This window comes from Anguilla rostrata, chromosome 18 (assembly GCF_018555375.3).
Source record: "Anguilla rostrata isolate EN2019 chromosome 18, ASM1855537v3, whole genome shotgun sequence".
NCBI classification, from domain to species: Eukaryota; Metazoa; Chordata; class Actinopteri; order Anguilliformes; family Anguillidae; genus Anguilla; species Anguilla rostrata.
Genome location: NC_057950.1, coordinates 10,511,601 through 10,530,522, shown reverse-complemented (window position 1 = coordinate 10,530,522; position 18,922 = coordinate 10,511,601). Strand labels below are relative to the sequence as shown.

Sequence of the window (18,922 nt, the reverse complement as noted above, 5' to 3'; positions counted from 1 at the left end):
CACCCCTCTCCCCACTCCTCGCGCCCCAGGAGGAGCTGGTGCTCGCAGCCCTGAGGATAGAGGCTCTGCAAGTAGCCCAAAAAATCTCCCAGAGCCCCTCCCTGTCCTGTGTAATCCCCGAGGTACTGAGCCCGGCCAGCCTGCGCCAGCCTGCGCCAGCTGCGCCCGTGTGCGTGCATGCACGCGTGCGTGTGTATGCGTCTGGCCTTGGCCGCCCATCGCCTCCCCTACTAAACCCCACAGCCGTGGCGTCGATGTGAGCGCGCGCCCCGTTGCCCTGGCGACCTAGCGAACATGGGAGTGCTCTGCATCATCTCCAGATTCTCCCCATGTTGCATCTCTAACCCGGCTTGTCCCCGGTTGGCCATTGGCTCCTCCCGTGTTTGACCCTCGCTCCTGATTGGCGGATGAAGTGCGTCTCCTCCGTTCAGGCCTGTGTGAGATCCCTGCATGTTGCCTGGACAGGAGAAGCATTAGCAAACATCAAGGTGACTTGGGATGTTGCGTTCAGGGCCTGATCATATTAACCTCATGGCTAATGTACCGTAGATGATCTATGAGAGGTGTCTTGCTGGCTGATTAATGGCAGCCACAGTGGCCTCTGTGGCAGTATTAGTCAGAAATATGGATCGCATAGAGAAACTTTATTTATTGCCCAATCCCATGTCACATTCTTGTTTATTGACTGGATCATGACTCCCTGACTCCCTGACTAACCCTGCTGGCCAAAGATGTTTGCCTGTCTGTAGATATGCAGTACACCCACAGTCTATAGTGTCAGCTTGAACCACATGAGTTAGACACACGAAAAGGGCAATATGATATGCCCAGTCACATCATTAAGCAGTAGAAACATTGTGAGCAGCATTGACCACCACTGCCCCTATTACATCTGGTCTTTGAGGTGTGTGTGTGTGTGTGTGTGTTGGGTGGTGTTGCGGTGGGGCAGTGGTTTGAGGGGGGCTGTTTTGCCCCCATCTGGATTGTACGGCCTACTACAGAAATATCAATCTGCATCATACCACTGAGAACCTGCTTATGCTCAGTACAGCTCGGCTTCAAGACATGGCGACACAGCTCCCACAGATTTTGAATAGTTTAAATGTGTATTTTTCTGCCACTAAAATGAAATTATACCCCTCGGGGTATGGCGCTGTCAAAGCCTCAGGCGGTATGGTGGCTTCATGTGTTAGCTGGCGTTCATGGCGAACAGTCTGTCACCTGTACGGAACGGAAGAAGGTTTTAGTGGGCCACTTCACTGCGTAGCATTGCGGGCTGCTGCAGCAGTTTCCATGGTGATTTTCTGTCAGTTCCTTCCTGTGTGTGTGAAAGAGATAGAGAGAAACTGCTGCTCTGAACTTCACAGGCCAGGAGAATGTCTGTTCTCTCATTCACAGATCAACCTTCCCTCTCTCTTCTTGAGCTATGTTGTTTCTCAACCAGCCCACTTCCTCGCCTTTTTCCTCCCCCTCTTACCCTCGCTCTTCCTCCCCAATCTTTTGTCCCCAATCGCTCTTTCCCTCTCTCCTACCTCTCTCTTCCTCTTAGTTTATCAGACCATGGAAGATCATGGAAATCAAATCTGATCAAGAGTCTTATTATAACAGCACATATGAGTCAGTGGTTCCCATTCAGTAGCAGTAGTAGCTGGACTGGTAGTGGCAGTAGCAGCAATAGAATGAGTACTAGATGCTGTTCATCCATCCATCCATGCATTATCTATACTTGCGTATTCCTGGTCAGGCTCGCAGGGTGCTAGTAGCCCTCTCAGTGAGAAACATGTCATCTCATTGTGCTCCACACCCAGTCATCCATCTCATCTCCAGTCTCATCTCTCACGCCCCACAGTCACGCCTCCAAAAGCCTTTTCCTCGCCGATGGAATCTCATCGGCTCACAGATTGCCAAAGTAAGAGGCCCAATTAACCCAATCTCCTGCCCCCTGCACCCCACCTCTGCCCCCCTAACCCGCCCCCATCGAAAAACCAGCCCCATTACTGTTTACCCCCATACCAAAGTCCAGCCCTATTCCAAACCAACCACATTACATTTGGATAACATTTCTGTGGCGTGGTGTAGATCATAAAGATCATAAAGTTTTTCCCAATGAAGTCCACTTCCTCATTATTAGTTCTATCATTATTTCAAATGCTTAACTACGGAAATGCGGCATGTTCCATGCAGTGTTCCATGACTCAAGAATAGACTCACAGCCCTGAGGAGTCACGTGTTGTGGTCAGCATACACAGCACGTTCTGAGCCCAGAGAACAGTGGCATGCTAATCAACATTAGCTCTGAGATGACCTGTCCACAGTCACGCTGTGTAGGGTGGGTAGTAATATCACTCGCTTACTGTAGTCCCATTACCATAATCCTGCCCCTGAGTTTGGAGGGGGGTTGGCACGTTCTGGGAGTGCCCCAGCTGCACAACATGGGGGGGGGGGGAGAGTGGCTGGCTGTCTGTCCAGCAGCTTAGCTTATGCAACTTGCATTCTACTCCCGGATAGTGTGCTAAGAGCATGCACATATAGCACACACGCTCACACACACATGCACACACACAAACACATGCAGGTGCACACGCACACACACACACACACACACACATACACACACATGCACATCTACACATACAGCACACACACACACACACAAATGCGTGCACACACACACACACACAAATGCAGCACACACATACATACTGTACAGCACACACGCACACACACACAAATGCAGCACACACATACATACTGTACAGCACACACACACACACGCACATATCTCCCCTTAAGAGACCCCTCAAGAGGTGGGAAGTTCAGAACAGATCACGAGATGCTTCTTACATGAGCTTAAACTCCAAACCCGCCCCCTTGACCCGTCCTGTGCAGTGTCAGAGGCCGTGTAATCTCTGACAGGTTCTGTCATCGCTGGGGTGTTAGGAGTGGGACTGCACCATGACCCCTGCATAATCCCAGGATTAAAGTATGTTGTCATAGCAACAGCATCAGAAATGGAACCCAGGCTATTGCTTTGACCTCATAGACCAGAGGTGTTAAGCTGGTTTCTGTGTGCCTTGGGCATGAAATGAAGACAGAAATAGGCTTCACATTATGAAAATAGAATAGCTATTTTCTGCATTGTTCCCATTAGATATCTTGACATAGAGGTGTTAATAAACTGTTAAGCTGTGTGACAACAACAACAACACATGCTATTTTTCTGTAACACTGTAGTCTCGAATACTGTAAAGCTTTATGTTCCTTCAACAGAGTTGTAAGTGTACACAACGTAAACATTTGGCAATGCTTCTTCAAAGAGTACATGCATACTGTACATTGAATAGTTATTTTCATCCCTTCAGTAGACCTGTTATGAGAACATACAGTAATGCTACCTTTACTATTGTTTTCTCAATGAAAAAAGACACTGTGGGGATACCATGATGTTTTCAGAATAAATTTTTGTGTATTTCCCTTTCTGTGTTCCCTCTCTCCCTTGTCTTGGATCTTGAATTGTATCTTTTATTTATCTTTTTTTATTATACTTTATTATTCTTTCCCTTTTCTTTTTCTCCCCTCACACCCCAGCTGCCCCACACAGTTTGTCTCCCCCCTATGCCTCAGACTCCAGGTGCAGAAGTGTTGAGGTTCTAAAATGATTAAATTCAGATTCAGTTATTTTCGCAGACTAAACACTGTGCCCTGGGTCCCTCTGATTGTGTCTGTTGTGTTTTAGCTAGCGTACACTGGGCAAGTGACAAGTGGCATTCATTGCTTAATGTCATTAGCATGTATTTACCCAATCTGCATGTGGACAGAGGCTGCCAGTGTACTACAGAATTCATACTTTTTCAGAACTGGGAAAGTGATCCCAAACTATGAAAGCGCTTATATGTATCACATCTCAGCACTCAAAAATATGTTAGACAACGATACCACCACAGAAAACCCTGGTGATCATTTACCCTGGAGCATGGGTCCTGATAATTGCATATTAGTGTCTCCATTTTAAACACAAGTCTTCTGGTGAATGCAGGTAGTAAAGACTGGGAAGGCTGCAGGGTAAACAGCTATTGTTCTCTATCAGCCACAAACAGTGACAGGCTGAACTTTGACCTTTGACGTTCCCCTGTGATGCAGCCCAGGATATCATACTAACACAGGACAGATATCACACCCACCCACCTCCCCACCCCTTCCCGATGCAGTTCCACCCAGCTCCCCCTCTCTCCTGCTTGGACCCGATCTCAAAACCCATCGCACTCAGCAGCCAATCCCAAGAGAGCAGGTGTGGTGCGCAGGTGTACCACACTAGAGGCCATTGCAGGCCGTGTCTGTGCCCAGCTGCAATGGTGCCTAAGCACCTCAGATTCACACAGCGAAGACGGGAGGTGTTTGGTGGCGTGAAACGCTTACATGAGAAAGCCTGTTGCATTTTGGGATTGCTGTTTGTTAACTCACCGTGCTGATTTTTGGTTTGGTTTGGCTTTTCCTCTTGACCTGTGTGTTCTATGTGACTATACGCGTATGTGCATGTGTGTGCGGCATATGATAATTTGACTAATATGCTTTGCTTCCCTGTCCCCCCCCCAGCAGAGAGAGGTCACATCCTCCGCTGACTCAGTGTCCAAGGGGCCCCTGTACCCTCGATCCGGGTACAGTGAGGGGGTGGGCAGCTCCTACCTGCCCCCCGATCTGGACCACTCCCTGGGAATCGCACGAGAGGAGGTATTGTACCCGTCAATCACCCTGCCACCGCCAGGACAGAGTTCATCACAGGTTCCCTCAAACCACCCATCAGCTGACCCCCATTACATGAGCCCTATTCTCAGATGAATAATATGAGTAAATAATGATGATTTAAAAAAGAGGATCATTGCCTTTACTTCAGACTTTAGGCTAAACGCAGATCAGTTCACTAACTTCTTTCATCCATTCAAGATTCACAATGGACATTTTTCTCACTGCAACGTATTTAGTCGTCCAAGTATTATGTCAAATACTGTAAATACTTTTTTTTCTGGGTCTCAGGAGGATATCATATGCAGTCTATGTAAGGTTCCTGAGATATGGCTGATCAGTCAGTTCACACTGTCATGTACTCCTCCTCAGATTGTGGCCAAGGAGCAGGAAGTAGTGGAGTGGCAGAGGAAGTACGAGGAGAGCCGGCAGGAAGTTGTGGAAATGAGGTGAGGCCGCGTCTCAGGTTCTACAGGCGTGTTTTTCAGCTGTTGCGTCATACCGCCCTGAATCTGCATCAGCGAGGCTGCGTGTCTCCTGTGGGGTGATGGGGATACTCTCCCTGAACACAACGCTCAGATGAGCAATGAAACCAAGATTCCGGCCATGCTTTTAAAACCCCAGGGCACTTATCGCAAACGGTAGGGGTGTTCCCCGGTGTTCCCGATCTGGAGCCCAGAGTCTCAACCTAATCATCCCTCAGTATAATTGGTTAAAATAAATCGCTCCCTCACCAGCTCAGCAAACATCCTGATGCAAAATGGCTGCCGTACATCACCCATTGCAATTAGATCCATGAAATGTAAACAACATAAATCCAATTTTATTGTGACATTCCACAGCAGAACTTGTTTTTATTTTATTGGTCACAAACAATTTGTACTAAGACTTGCATATTTCAGGTTGAGGAACCTCTTGTGCTGCTGTTCTTTTTAAATAACAATTAAATAATAATTATTCATTAACATCTGTCTGTCTATTAATCTCTTTTTATCTTCATCTGTACCCCAAGCTCATTAAAGATTGCACTTGTGCACATGACTTGGCAGTGGGGTGGGGATAAAGAGAATGGGATTATGGGTTACAGAAAGAGATTTGGTTCCGTAGGGAGGGTGACTCATCCTGTCCCTGCTTCAATCCATCCCTGTCAGTCGTGCAACGTTTCTGCATTCTTCTTCTGTAGTAACTGGGGTTCAGGTTAGGATGAGGTGTGACATCCTCACAGGGTTGACAGGAATGTGAAAAAAGAAACGCTGCCACCTCAGATTCAGTTTCTTGCAAAGCCTTCTTGCCGTGCTGCTGAGACACATTTCAGAAGCACTGTGAGGACTTCAGCTGGAGCTCAGCCAATGCGATGTGGTTCGGGAGGACAGCAGTACACAAAAGTCCTGCACGAGTTCTCATCTGAAACGGGCCGTTGCTTTCTGTAACGCGCTGGGAGAACGTGTGATTGTTAGTTTGGTCTTCCCCTGTGGTTTTTGTAACTGCTAAAAAAAAATAATAAAATAAAAGAAACAGAGCTAAAAATCTCCTTGTCAGCCCCCATTTTCCACCCCAGCCTCAGAAGCAGCAGCAGGGGTGGGCTGTTGTGCACGTGCCAGATGGCCGGGCCCTGTCAATGTGGATAAGGGAGTGCTTAGCGCGTTAGGCTTATTAGCCTCAAGATCTGTGCAGGCTAAGAGGCTCTTTAAAGCATTATTAATCCATCCAATTACCTTTCCGCCAACGTGCTCTTCCAAGCAAGCCCGCTCACAGTTTCCCTCGAGCCCGAACCGCAGGGCCCAGGAACGCGGGGTGAAGAACGTAACCACCCCGTATGCAGAGCTGTGCAGAATCACCGAAACGCAGGCCCTGCGTAGCCTGAGCAACTGAGCTCCCATCCGTCTCATTGGCTGTTTATTTTTAGGAATGTTCAGGCGGGATTCTGGGTTGGATTTAGGTTAGGGCTGTACATCCCGGTTTGTGTTCCAGTTGTGTTCTGTACTGTAGAGTTTGCTAATCAGGCTTGACTGAACTGTTAACTGAATGCTGATTTTTATGACTTAGGTCAAATTCAATCTGCTGTAAATTGTTTTTTTAAATAAATGTACTGCTGTGATTGTGCAAGAGTAATATGAAGATAAATCAGAGTTGTTTGTTCAGCTTATTTTTTTTTTGGAAATCTCTGCAAAATTATGTGAGCAAACAAAATCCAGCTGTCTCAGTTATGATTAATAATCATTCCAGTTACTTGTTGTAGGCCAAGGTTTTTAAAAGCCTCAAATTAACATAAAATCAGAAATGATCATCTGCTTCTATTAGAGTAATAATTCATATCTATGACAAAAGAAAAACCCAACAGAAATGTGTGTTATATTTTGGCTAATTCAGATCAGTGTTCAATTAGCAGTCAGCTCAGACTTAATTAACAGAAAGCTGAGCGTGTTTGAAAATGAGCGTTCATGGCAGGTCTGCAGGAACCAGTGTGGTCTACTGAGAGCAAAAGACTAGGATTTAAATGGGAAAACTGAAAAACAAAATGGGCCATAAAATGGTTATTTTTTAAATAATTTATCTCCCACCTTTAGGGTCACTGCTGTTCCTAACCCCAATTTATGCTCTTATCTTGTTATTGTAAGTCGTTCTGGATGAGAGCGCCTGCCAAATGCCAGTAGTGTGATGTAATGTAGTGTGATGTAAGATGAGTCCAGCTGTTTGCCTGTCTGAGTGACAGCCTGTGCTGCTTTGTTGTTCTGCAGGAGGATAGTGGCGGAGTATGAGAAGACCATTGCACAGATGATAGGTGAGCATCTGTTTCCCTGGCAACCCTGTGCCCACATTCCACAGTGAATCTCTCTCTCTCTCTCTCTCTCTCTCTCTCTCAAACAAAATCTGTTACCCTTTGGAAATAAACCAGGATTTTTAGCTTTAGAAAAAAAAAATGGCAGGCACACGAAGACTTCAGAAAGTCCTGACACAGTAGATTCCAAATGCAAAGCCAAAGTTTGTTTGCCTGCTTTCCTGTCTTACCTCTGCCATGATTGATTTAAAAATGTGCTTGATACCCCAGTAGCTCTCGCACATCATTAGGTTAACAGTGCAGGACTGGTGTCAGTGAGAGTGCCTGAGTGAGATTTCTGTCTGGGAACAGGTGTTATGTGACTGTGTGCAATGTTTGGTTTCCTCAGTAATGTACCTCTCACAATGTAAAAGTATCTTTTTTTTTTTTTTTTTGAAAACTGACTATGCTCGCACAGCATCTTTTTTGTCATCATGATCACTGCCAGATTCTTCTCCACTTTCAATTTCCCACAGCACCTTCATTATGAAAACTGCTTTTCTACTTCTTGTTCGCCTCTCTCTTTTTGCACCATTCCTTGCTATGGAAGTTCTTGTACTTCTTATCTTTTAATCTAATTGCCTTTCCACACTTTCATTGCACAAGCTTGTTTCTTTATCTTTTCTAACTTGCTGTCATCTTCCATGAATCACTTCATCCTTCCTTCCCTTCCTCCACCCTGCCATCCCTCCATACCTCCATTTCTCCATCCCACCATTCTGGCTTGACTTAACGCGGACCCTTCTTTTCTTTTTCCATCTTTGCTCCTAACTCTTTGATAAACCAATCAGGCATGCCTGGTAAGTAAATTATTGTGCATTTATGTTTAATCCACACGCTTCAGACTGAGGGGCGAAAAGTTAAATCTGTCTATCGTGCGTCTGCCTCCGATCAGCTGCATTTTTATTGTTTTATTGCTGTCTTTCATTATTTTGTAATATTTTGTGGTTGCTGGGTCTCAAAAAGTAAAATGACATCATATCGTGCAGTTTCTGTATTCTTAGGACTTCACCTGTCTTCAGTCATCATGTCACAATGACAGCTGTAATTAGCCAATCAGCATGAATGTAATGTGCTGTCAAGTTAACACGTTCTGATTTCTGTCTCCAAGACAACTCCTGTAACTGAACTCCATTTAACCCCACTTCTGTCTTGCACAGACACTAGACATTGTTTTAGGATAGACCCAGACGGTCAAATGCATAGCATTCATAGTGAGTTTCTACTTTTTTTATTTTTTTAAAGAAACCTTGGCACCTCCAATCCAAGCAAGGCATCAAAGTTTCTTAAACAATTAGCAGGAATTAGCAAGTGTCAATAGGTGGTTCTTTTACTAAGTCTTTCACTAAGAAAGAGAAAGTTGCCGGGGGGCGGAGCTGTCTTAAGCACCGATGTCCTCCAATGCTGAGAGGTCACTCGCCCGCAGGCCCTTCTGGCCAATCATCAAGGCTGTCTGTCCTTCCAGTTTGTTTGATTTTCCATTCATTCAGTGTGTGTCTCATCTGCATGCATTACATCATCACAGGGCTATGAGACCAGCAGCACTGCAGCCCAAACAATCATCCTCTACAACACCATTTTAATCAAAATGTTATTAATAAAATTCAATGTAGCCTTACATTTACCGGCATATATTTTGTCTTAATATGTTGCTTTTTCAATGTGTTAACAATTTACAACTCTACTGTGTACTTCATTTGTGCATATAGGAACGGCTTGGCAAATTACATTACTGAATAACTGAATGTCTCAGTTACAATTTGATTTAGATATGTTTTACTTTTATTTAGAAAACTGTTGTAAATATGTACTTGTGTGTTTCTGTGTGCTTGTGCGTATGGGATAAATAGAGTGGGGGTCTGTTTGTAGTCTAATATCTCTAGATCGGTGTGTGTGTGTGCGCACGTGTGAGCGTGCACGTGCGTGTGTGTGCATGTGATAAAGAGACAGTGGGGGTTCGTATTGCAGACTAATATCTCTGGATGTGTGTGTGCATGTATATCAGAGGATGAACAGCGGGAGAAGTCTCTGTCCCATCACACCATCCAGCAGCTGATCCTAGAGAAGGACCAGGCTCTGGCTGACCTCAACTCAGTGGAGAAGTCTCTGGCGGACCTGTTTCGCCGATATGAGAAGATGAAGGATGTCCTGGAGGGCTTCCGTAAGGTGAGCTGTCTATGTACGCCTGTGTATGTGCTTATATTCACCTTTACCTGCACCGAGCTGTCCACACACTCCTGTATCTGTCCTCAGCCCTTATCCGTATGACCCATCTCTATCCCCTCACTCCCCCCATCCAGAATGAGGAGGTTCTGAAGAAGTGCGCGCAGGAGTACCTGTCCCGGGTCCGTAAGGAGGAGCAGCGATACCAGGCCCTGAAGATCCACGCCGAGGAGAAACTGGACAAGTGAGGATCGCCCTTCTCCCTTCCCTGCCCAAAACCGCACACTCCCACGCTCACTCTGCCCAAAACCGCACACACACTCCCACGCTCACTCTGCCCAAAATCACACCCTCACACATTCACTCTGCCCAAAATCGCACACACACTCCCACGCTCACTCTGCTCAAAACTGCACCCTCACACATTCACTCTGCCCAAAATCGCACACACACTCCCACGCTCACTCTGCTCAAAACTGCACCCTCACACACTCGCTCTGCCCAAAGCCACACCCTCACACACTCATTCCACTGTCTGCACGAGCAGATTTCCCTGGGTTTCATCTGAACAGTTTAGCATATGTTAAATCAGCAAATTAGAAGGCCTATTTCAGAAATAAATGTCAAAGCCTTCCCAGCTTATCGGGTATGTGATAGCATGTCCAGCAGGGAAATTCAGCGGGTGGTCTGGAGGGTAAATGGGGTCCAACAAAAAAAGTATCATTAAAAAAATTGAGTCTGTCTAGATACGCATCTGCGCAGCGTCAGAATACCCCTCCCAGGAAGGACTGAAAAATGAGCCGCAGGCATGACTGCCCCAGAGGAGCGATGATTTTGTGTTATTCTGCGTCACGTCTGAAACCCTCACCCGCACGCGTGCACTTGCGGTGTCCCCCAGGGCAAACGCAGACATTGCGCAGGTTCGAGCCAAAGCGAAGCAGGAGCAGGCCGCCTACCAGGCCAGCCTTCGCAAGGAGCAGATGAAGGTGGAGTCCCTGGAGCGTACCCTAGAGCAGAAGGTCAGTGTGTGCCTGTGTGTGTGCGTGTGTGTGTGTGTGTGTGCGTGTGTATGTGCACTATATGTGTGTGTGCGCGTACGTGCATAAGTGCAAGTACACACACTCACAAATAACTGGGAAGATGACATTTCTTCCATATGAGTGACTTTTTGCTGTTTGTCTGTTCCTCCCACAGAACAAAGAGATTGAGGAACTGACCAAGATCTGCGATGAACTCATCTCCAAGATGGGGAAGAGCTAGCTTGCTGTTGCTCAGCTGTTTGGCCACTCACTGGCACACCCTGCCCATTTACCCAGGAGCAAAAAGAGGTGAAGAGGGGGTGGAAAGAGAGGAAGGAGTCCTTTCGCTTTCTCTCCGTTTGAATATCTCCTGGACAGATGGACAGACTGCCTGATGGAGTCGGACAGGTCCGTTTTCTCTCACTCCACTGAACTTTCTTTACTGGGAGACTTGAGTATTTGAGCAGCAGCGCCTCCTACAGGACGGGGCGATGGCTACCGGACAATGGATTCACTGTTTTTGGTTCCGGTTTGTTTTTCCTTCTTGTGTTCAATTTGTATCAAGTTTCCTGTATCAGGGGTCTTGTGTAAGATCAAGGATGAGGTCATCACAATTAATGTTGTCCTGGCAACCACTGGAGAGACAGACTGCAAACACCTGCAACATCTTCTCAACCAGGAAAAGCAACAAGTCTCATCAAAAAAGTTACAAAAATGTTCTAGACTAATCAACTCATCCATTAATTTAATCATTCATACATTCATTATAAAATTGCTATTAATTATAATGATAAACATATTAATTATAACAATTGCATGTAGTAGATGAAAGAGTATCTTCTTTTTGTAAATAAAAATTTAGGCAGATGATCAGATAGGAAGACACCAGAGTTTTTTGATATTGTATTCTGTCAGTTATTCCACAACCTTGGTGTAATTTTGTAGATATTTTTTGTGTGTTTGTTTCTTTGCTTCCATAAAGAAAGAAACAGGGAAATTTATTTTATTATTTTAATAATGATAATAATTCATTTTCTGGTTATTGTTCTGATTCTCTGATTCTGATTTGATTAATTTAATATGGATGGGTCAGGATGGAATTTTGCCCTGGGTGGAAACAGGCTTTAAAAGTGCAATAAAAGATGGCAATACAAACATTGGCACTTCTGTTCTTGCGCTCTTACACACACACACACACTCTGTCTCTCTCTACACTACTGTCATACACCTGTGCTGGCCTACTTAAGATCACCATAATGTAAGAAATAGCTTTAACCATGTAAACAGAGATGCAATGTCCCTTTCCTGTGGGTCCTGAACACACAGCCGAAGTCTTGGGCTTTGCCTAGTGTTACAGCGAGTCACCACACATACTGCACGCAACACACTGACTTTGAGATGTGCCACACTAAACATCACTTTTTTGTGTGCAGATAACATAGCTTACCAGTGTAAGTCTTATCAGTAATTCAAACACACACAGAAAGCTGATTCAGAAACAGTTTTAGTCCTGAATGAGCAGTTTTTTTTTTTTTGTTTTTTTTTTTGCCCTAGCAGCAAAGCCTAGGCGCCTGATTGATTGGCCGGGCATGCCATCAGGAGCTCACCGTGCCGACCAATTTGCCTATCTCTACATCTGCTTGCCTTCCATCTAAGAGCGTCCCATTCAGCCCCGTGATTGCACGCTCTATTGTGCTGATAATAGTCCTCCATTGTGGCTCATAAACTAAGATCTCCCTCTCATTTGAGACTTCTGTGAGTTTGTGCAGGTTGGAGAATGGCTGAGTCATTTCTTCTTTTGTGAAGCGAGGGTCATGGAGTGAAATGCATGGGAGGGAACATTTCCCTGGCTGCTTATGCTGTACATTGACGATTATTCTATGAATCTTCAGCAAAACATATGGCGTTGTCACCCATGATTTTATAAAAGGTCAGTCAGTACCTGACAGCAGAAACAAGATAAGTTCCTCTGTTTTTCAACTCTGAAATTTCCCATAACTTTCTTAAACTGCTGGAAAGATCCCGTGCAGAAAACAGTGAGTGCAAACATTAAGGCCCTTCAACAGTGCCCAGAAAGAAAAGCAAAAACAAAATGTCCTTGTTTTCAGTCTACCGCCCCCACTCTCTCAAGAATGTCTTGGTACAAAAGATAGATCTGGGGTATTGAGCATTGTGAGAGAGAGAAGATCCTCTTTTGGATACACAAAATGATCACAACGTAATTTAAATGGCATGAAGCACACAGTATCGCATCAATGCATTGAGAATGATGTTTCCATACAGGCTGAGTGAGTTAAGGATGAGTTAAGGATTTGACCTGGTTATGGGTCAAAGGGGCAAGGGGGAGAGGCAGGGCGGGGCAGAGGGAGAGAGGAGGAGGGACGGGGCAAAGGGGTAAGGATGAGAGGCAGGGGCGGGCCAGTGGTCATCTGTGCTGTGTGTGTCTTCCTTGGACTTGTCTCACTCGTGAGAACCATCTGAGACTGAAGTCACTGGTCCCACTGTCAGCCTGTAATCTCCTTGTCCATCCGAGCAGTGGTATTAGCCTTGCGGTTGCTTGGATTAGGATTAAAAGTTTAACAGAAAACAACCTGCTCCTCATTGCGCAAACATACGGACGATGAAGACCAGCACCATGAAAGCTGTCTACTGTTGTCTGATTCTCTGCATCCTCTTCGCTGCCCACAGTAAGTCATTTATTTTCATTTGATGAATTTCTGTTCATTTATTTGACCTGCTCTTATCTGCTGGGTCATTTTTTCTTTATTTCTTAATTCCTCTGTCTTTCTGCTTCCATCCATTTCCCTCCAGCTCTAAATCTCTCCCTTGCTCTTATTTCTGTCCCTCTTCTTTCTAGTTCCTCTGCTTTTTCTTTCCTCCCATTTCCTGCTCCTTCCATTTTGACTTTTCTCTTCTGTCACTCAATTCTTCTCTTGCCTTCTCTAATCTAGTTTATCAAAATCTGATCTTGTTCTCCATCCTTCCTCTCCTCTCTTTCCGTCACTGCTTTCTCACTCCAGTGCATTTCATCCCTCTCTCCTTGTCATCTCTTTTTCTTCTCTCTTCACCCTGTCCCTTCCTCTCCCCCTTTCATTTCCTCTACTTAATGTTCAGTCTCTAATGTTTCTATCCATCTAACATGTGTCTGTCTCTGTTTCTTTATTTGAATCAATGTGTATTGGGCTCATTGCCTCCAGTAGTTCGCGACTTGTTAAATAAATTTCTTGACTCTATAACCATATTTGCAGTCCAAGGTATGAGAATGATATGTCAATCTGGCTCCGTGTGATTTGATCTATACTTACCCCACATCAGTAAGAAATGTCACTTATCTTCACTGATTTAATATGTAAACATTATGTACTTGTGGATGACTCGGGCAGCTTAAAAGAACATTGTGCATCATATAGCCTTCCAGTTCCCACCACGTGTTATTGATTTCTTAACTGACGAGTAATCTCGGTTTGCTAATCTCATAATAAGACTGAAACTAATGATGTTAAGAGAAGGGGAAGGGAGGGGCTTTGACTGATGGATTGGGGTCAGCTCAGCGCTGAATGCCACCGGAGGTAGATCCTGTCCGAAGAGCGCATCAAAAAATCAGCTTGATCAATCGCAAGGCTTTCTGATGTCATATATGCAGGAAGATGTGTGCGATGTCTACCCTGAAGACCAGACTCATCCTAAACATTTTCATCCCAGTGCACTTTGCCACTTGACAGTTCTATCTGCTCGTGTGATCAAAGTAAAAAGACCTCCCTTGGGCCTGAGAATAGATCCAAAAGAAACGGGCATTGGTGAAAAACATCACCCCCAGACCGCTGTGCTCTTCCAGCAGAGACACCAGGGAGACAGCCCTTTGAGTTCAGGCATTTGATGCTTTAAAGCCATGTGCTAAGAGGCATATTTTACAGAAATGTTTTGGGGGGAGGAAAAAAATAAATAAATTTCTCAGAAACATTTCAAAAGTCTTTTTGAAATGACTACCGCACAGAAGCACTCTGGGAATATTTGTAAGAGCCCTACTGTTCGTAGGCACGTACCCATGAGAAGTTGGGCACTTTTTTGAGTATATAAGTGGTGCTTGTCCTGAATCTGCTTTCTTGCCCCCGAATCTGCATGCTGTGCTCCAGCATGTCAATGCTGGGATCTTCAGAGCATCTTTCCCTTGAATGCACTCCTCTGCAGAACATCCCTCCGTAGAACAAGGGAAACTGCTGCTGTGTAGGACATCCTGTGGTTGAACATTCAACGGAGAAAGATCTTGTCGTCGTATGTTCCATTCCGGTGCAGGTGCAATGCTGTTCCATGGAATGTGTAGAAGGGAAGCCGAGGGGAAAAGGGAGGCTTTTTTGAGAGAGTACTTGAGTTCGCCTCTTGTTGGAACTTTACGTTGGTTCGTGATATTTCAATGGTCCCAAGTAGCTTTCATGGTGAAATTAGAAGGAATGGGCCAGAGAGAGCCATGTTATGCTTATGCTGTTGACTGTTCTCATTCCAAGGTTTGGCAAGAATTAAATTCATTTTGAACTTTAGAGCCATCTCCTTCTGGTGGCTTAATTTTATATACGGAATATATCATAACATATATCATATGTACTGTCTATAAAATATATGATATTATATATTTACAAATTAAAAGCATTAGGATGTGGTTCCTAGAGAAACGTATTCAATTCAGCTCACCTATGTGCTTAAACTGCCAAATTCAGGCTGATAGATTGTTATGGAACTTACTTGCTGATGAGACCAAGGGCACATATGATGACCTTGTCTCCTGGTCAAATTGATTTATTGATTGACTGATTGATGGAAAGGATGGTATCCATCATATGCTTTTCCCCACAGCGGTGTGGCTAGTCGACGGTGTGTTTGCTGTACTGTGTGCTGTGTTGATTTAACATCTGATGTATGATGCCTCCATGTGTTAAGATACATTGTGTTAAGGGGTTGCGTTGATGTGGTGCTGGTGTCGTCACCCCTGCCATTCTCAATGGTCAGCTTAGTTTCTTTGTCATGGCCACCATTCATTGTAATTTAACATTTAATCAACCACATGATCCTACTGAAAATAGGTAATAAATAATAATCTTATTTTAATGCCTCTCTTGATTAGTCATTATGCTTTGCAAGTATACAGCCTCTCTGCTGGTCATTTGTCATTTCTATATTCATAATTGGTCTGTGTTGGTCACCTCCCTTGTCTAGGTTTTTGACTGGTCAGTGCTGGTCACCTGTCTTTTCCAGGTTCTTAATTAGTCCGTTTTGGTCACCTATCTTGTCCAGGCGTTTAACCGGTCAGCATCGGTCTTCTTGGTAAAATGGTAAATGGACTGCATTTATAGCGCTTTTCCAAGCGCTTACATACGCTCTTCATCGCCAAGCTGGGTTAGTCTTGCTCAGGCACTTCGACACGCCGGCGGGTTGACGGCAACTCGACTCCCAGACATCGTTTTACCTCAGCTAGTGCCCTGCTATATTCTTTTCAGGTAATCGCTCTTTCCTTTTCAGGAGCTCGCAATGCTACTGCAGGGCCAATGACACTGCAACCGGCAGGGCTCCAAAACCTGCCCCAGCCACTCTGACGCCTGCGCTGTGGTCCGCGGCCACGGAAGTGAGTGTCCGTCCCAGGAGCGCTCCCTCGCTCCGCCCGGTCGCCAAAAACCGCACCGGGGGGTCATTCTTACTTCTCGTCCTAAAGCAGGGATACCCAAATCTGGCCCTCGAGGACAGCAGTACCGACGGCTTCCTCTTTTGCCTGACAGTGCATAGACCGATAATGACACCGATTGGCCGGCGATGACGCCCCTAGTGTATCAGGTTTAAATCCGTTCCTGGTTAGGGGGGAGGAATGAAAACCAGGGGTGCTACTTTGAGATTTGAATATCGCTGCTCTAAACACCGCTCTAGGATCAGTGCTTAGTGGACAGAGTGTATGTGCACCAAAAAAAAACAAACAAAAAAAACACCTGTAATACAGTCACATGATGGTGGTGTGGTTAGTATGGACTCTTGAGGGACATCTACACATGCTGTTAGTCAGTGATAGAAACAGCAAATCAAAGGGTACCTCAGTGATTTGTTCGGATGTGACATCTGCCACAATCAGATTGGTCTTGAGTTAAGAACTGGGGACATATGGCCAGTGACGTACTTGCTGACAGAAAAGATGCTGGTTTGTGACCTCTCTCTCTCTCTCTCTCTCTCTCTCTCGCTCTCTCGTCCAGGTGGAGTCATGAAGTCTTGCTCCTACAAATCCTTCTGTAACCAGGCTAACACTCAGGGATACCGAGCCCCAGGGGTCAGAGCTCACTGCTGCTTCACCGATAACTGCAACGTGTCGGGCGGTGCCCCGGGGCTCAGCAGCGGGCTCAACGTTCTGCTGGTCCTCCTCCCCATTTCACTACACCTGCTCTTTATTTAACCGCCCCTATTGCCCTCTCACACCCCCCACACCATGTCATTTTACAGTCATGGATAACCTGGCTACTCAAAAAAAACCTCCTTCTGAACCTGCTGTCATCTCACGTAACTACCCCCCAGACACTCCCTCCACACCTTGCTGGTGCATAGGCGATGGCCATTCCGTATCGCAAACGCGTCTGACCCGGTCACTCTAGCGCCCCCCTCTGGCTTAACAGGGCCACTCAGTTACTGGCCAAAAGAAGACTAACCTCACAACCCGGAGCACTCGCCGTCTTCCTGCCCTCCGCCCCATTGCCTCGTCCACCCCTAAGCCCCTCATCGACCACAGAACAGGCCCCGCCCCCGCCGTGTCACTCTCCCAAGCCCGGCCGTTAAACCCATCACTGGCATTACCGCAGCCATGACGACATGTCAGCCCGTGTGACACCAGCCAGAAGCTTAACGACGTGCTGAGACGTGCTGAATGTAGAGGATGTTTTGGGTTCTTAGTGCTTCCACAGTGGGTTTGCAGCCAAAAGGTGACTGTGTGGAGTGGTTGAGAAAACACTAGCTGAACGGGGGGAGGGGGGGGGCAGATGAGATGTGTATTTAGATTCCTTCCGCAAGAAAGGCGGATGTGCTAGCACTTCCCTACCTGTTAATTAATTATCAACAGTGTCTCTCCCTCTCCGTTCTGTATATATCTATGTGTTTTTAACACCAGCTGGCTTATAAGGCTAAAAAAAAAAAAAAGAAAAGAAGAACTCACAGTGCGCTTTTTAAAGTCACAAGCCTCTTAGGCTCTCTGGTCAGGTGCTCGAGGCCACGCTAATCCGGCCCTCCTAGAAGCCGTTTAAAGATTTACGAGGTTTCTACTGGAACTCACCCCACAGCCGCAGGCTCCAGGATGCACTGCATGCCAAACACGTGCGGGAGAAAGGGAGAGGGGGTCAGAGAGAAAGACAGGTGGTGCAAAGGTATGGTTTCTCACAGGACGCTGTTGTGTGTTTAGGACTCAGCACTTGCAAATACAAAGGTGACAGGCTGTAAATAAATAAATAAGTAAGTAAATAAATAAATAAATAAACGATGAGTGAAGAAGAATAAGTGGAAGGAACGTAGGAAGACGTACTCTCTTTAAAGTGACAAAAAATAAAGTGCACCAAAGGCTGAGGCTGCAGGGATTTTTGTACAACACATCCTTTGTTTATTTCCTTTCAGAGCTTTTTGTTATTTTTCCTAGACTCCTCAGGAAAAAGATTAGAAATCGATGAGAAATTGATTACCGAGTAATTAACCAGAGATGTATCAATATTTTTAAAAAACCTCTTTCTGCCACATAATGTTCTCTTTAGTCCAGTGTAAATATAACCAATAAAAAATAGCATCTTTTTTCCGTATTTCTTGTGTTCTTCATATGTTGCAGTGAAAGAACGTGATGACTGTAAGAAAGGTGCTTTTAGAGGTGTCCAGATGTGTTTCTGTTTAACAGGTGCTCCGCGCTGCCGTCACCTCTGCTGTGGTAAAAAAAAAAAAAGAAAGCATTATATATCACCTCAGTATTATATTTTTATACAAGATCCTCACAGTATGCTCAGGTCAATAAGACACCTGGTGGATGCACTGCTCAAACCCAATGGAACTCAGAAGAACGAGTGAAGTAATGGCTAAGAAAGGAAAAAAAGAGTGCACTCAAAAAGTAGCAAATCGTATGCTGTCATCACACGTGAGGATCACAGAATGAAAGCCAAAGCTTGGGCAAAGCCTGTGTCAAGGA

At 45.4% G+C, this 18,922-nt stretch overlaps 2 protein-coding genes across 12 annotated transcripts in view; both read left to right on the top strand.

Moving 5' to 3' along the window:
* Positions 1 to 11,895, top strand: part of tacc2 (transforming, acidic coiled-coil containing protein 2) — a 77,943-nt gene extending 66,048 nt beyond the window's left edge. For 7 of the 11 annotated variants that reach the window (XM_064316913.1, XM_064316916.1, XM_064316914.1 and 4 more), the window contains 8 exons: positions 30 to 122; positions 4,594 to 4,728; positions 5,113 to 5,189; positions 7,479 to 7,522; positions 9,564 to 9,724; positions 9,859 to 9,965; positions 10,620 to 10,740; positions 10,916 to 11,895. In XM_064316913.1, the coding sequence (XP_064172983.1) occupies positions 30 to 122; positions 4,594 to 4,728; positions 5,113 to 5,189; positions 7,479 to 7,522; positions 9,564 to 9,724; positions 9,859 to 9,965; positions 10,620 to 10,740; positions 10,916 to 10,981 (804 nt within the window). In that variant the 3' untranslated portion in view covers positions 10,982 to 11,895. The remainder of the gene's footprint in view (positions 1 to 29; positions 123 to 4,593; positions 4,729 to 5,112; positions 5,190 to 7,478; positions 7,523 to 9,563; positions 9,725 to 9,858; positions 9,966 to 10,619; positions 10,741 to 10,915) is intronic. The other 4 variants (XM_064316923.1, XM_064316921.1, XM_064316922.1 and 1 more) reach the window with 2 other exon arrangements.
* Positions 11,896 to 16,281: 4,386 nt separating this feature from the next.
* Positions 16,282 to 18,545, top strand: ly6pge (lymphocyte antigen 6 family member pge; the record flags this gene model as incomplete). The annotated part of the gene is made up of 2 exons (XM_064318144.1): positions 16,282 to 16,354; positions 16,968 to 18,545. Coding segments are annotated over 2 exons (270 nt in total), but the record flags the coding sequence as incomplete, so codon positions are not given.
* Positions 18,546 to 18,922: the final 377 nt, after the last annotated feature.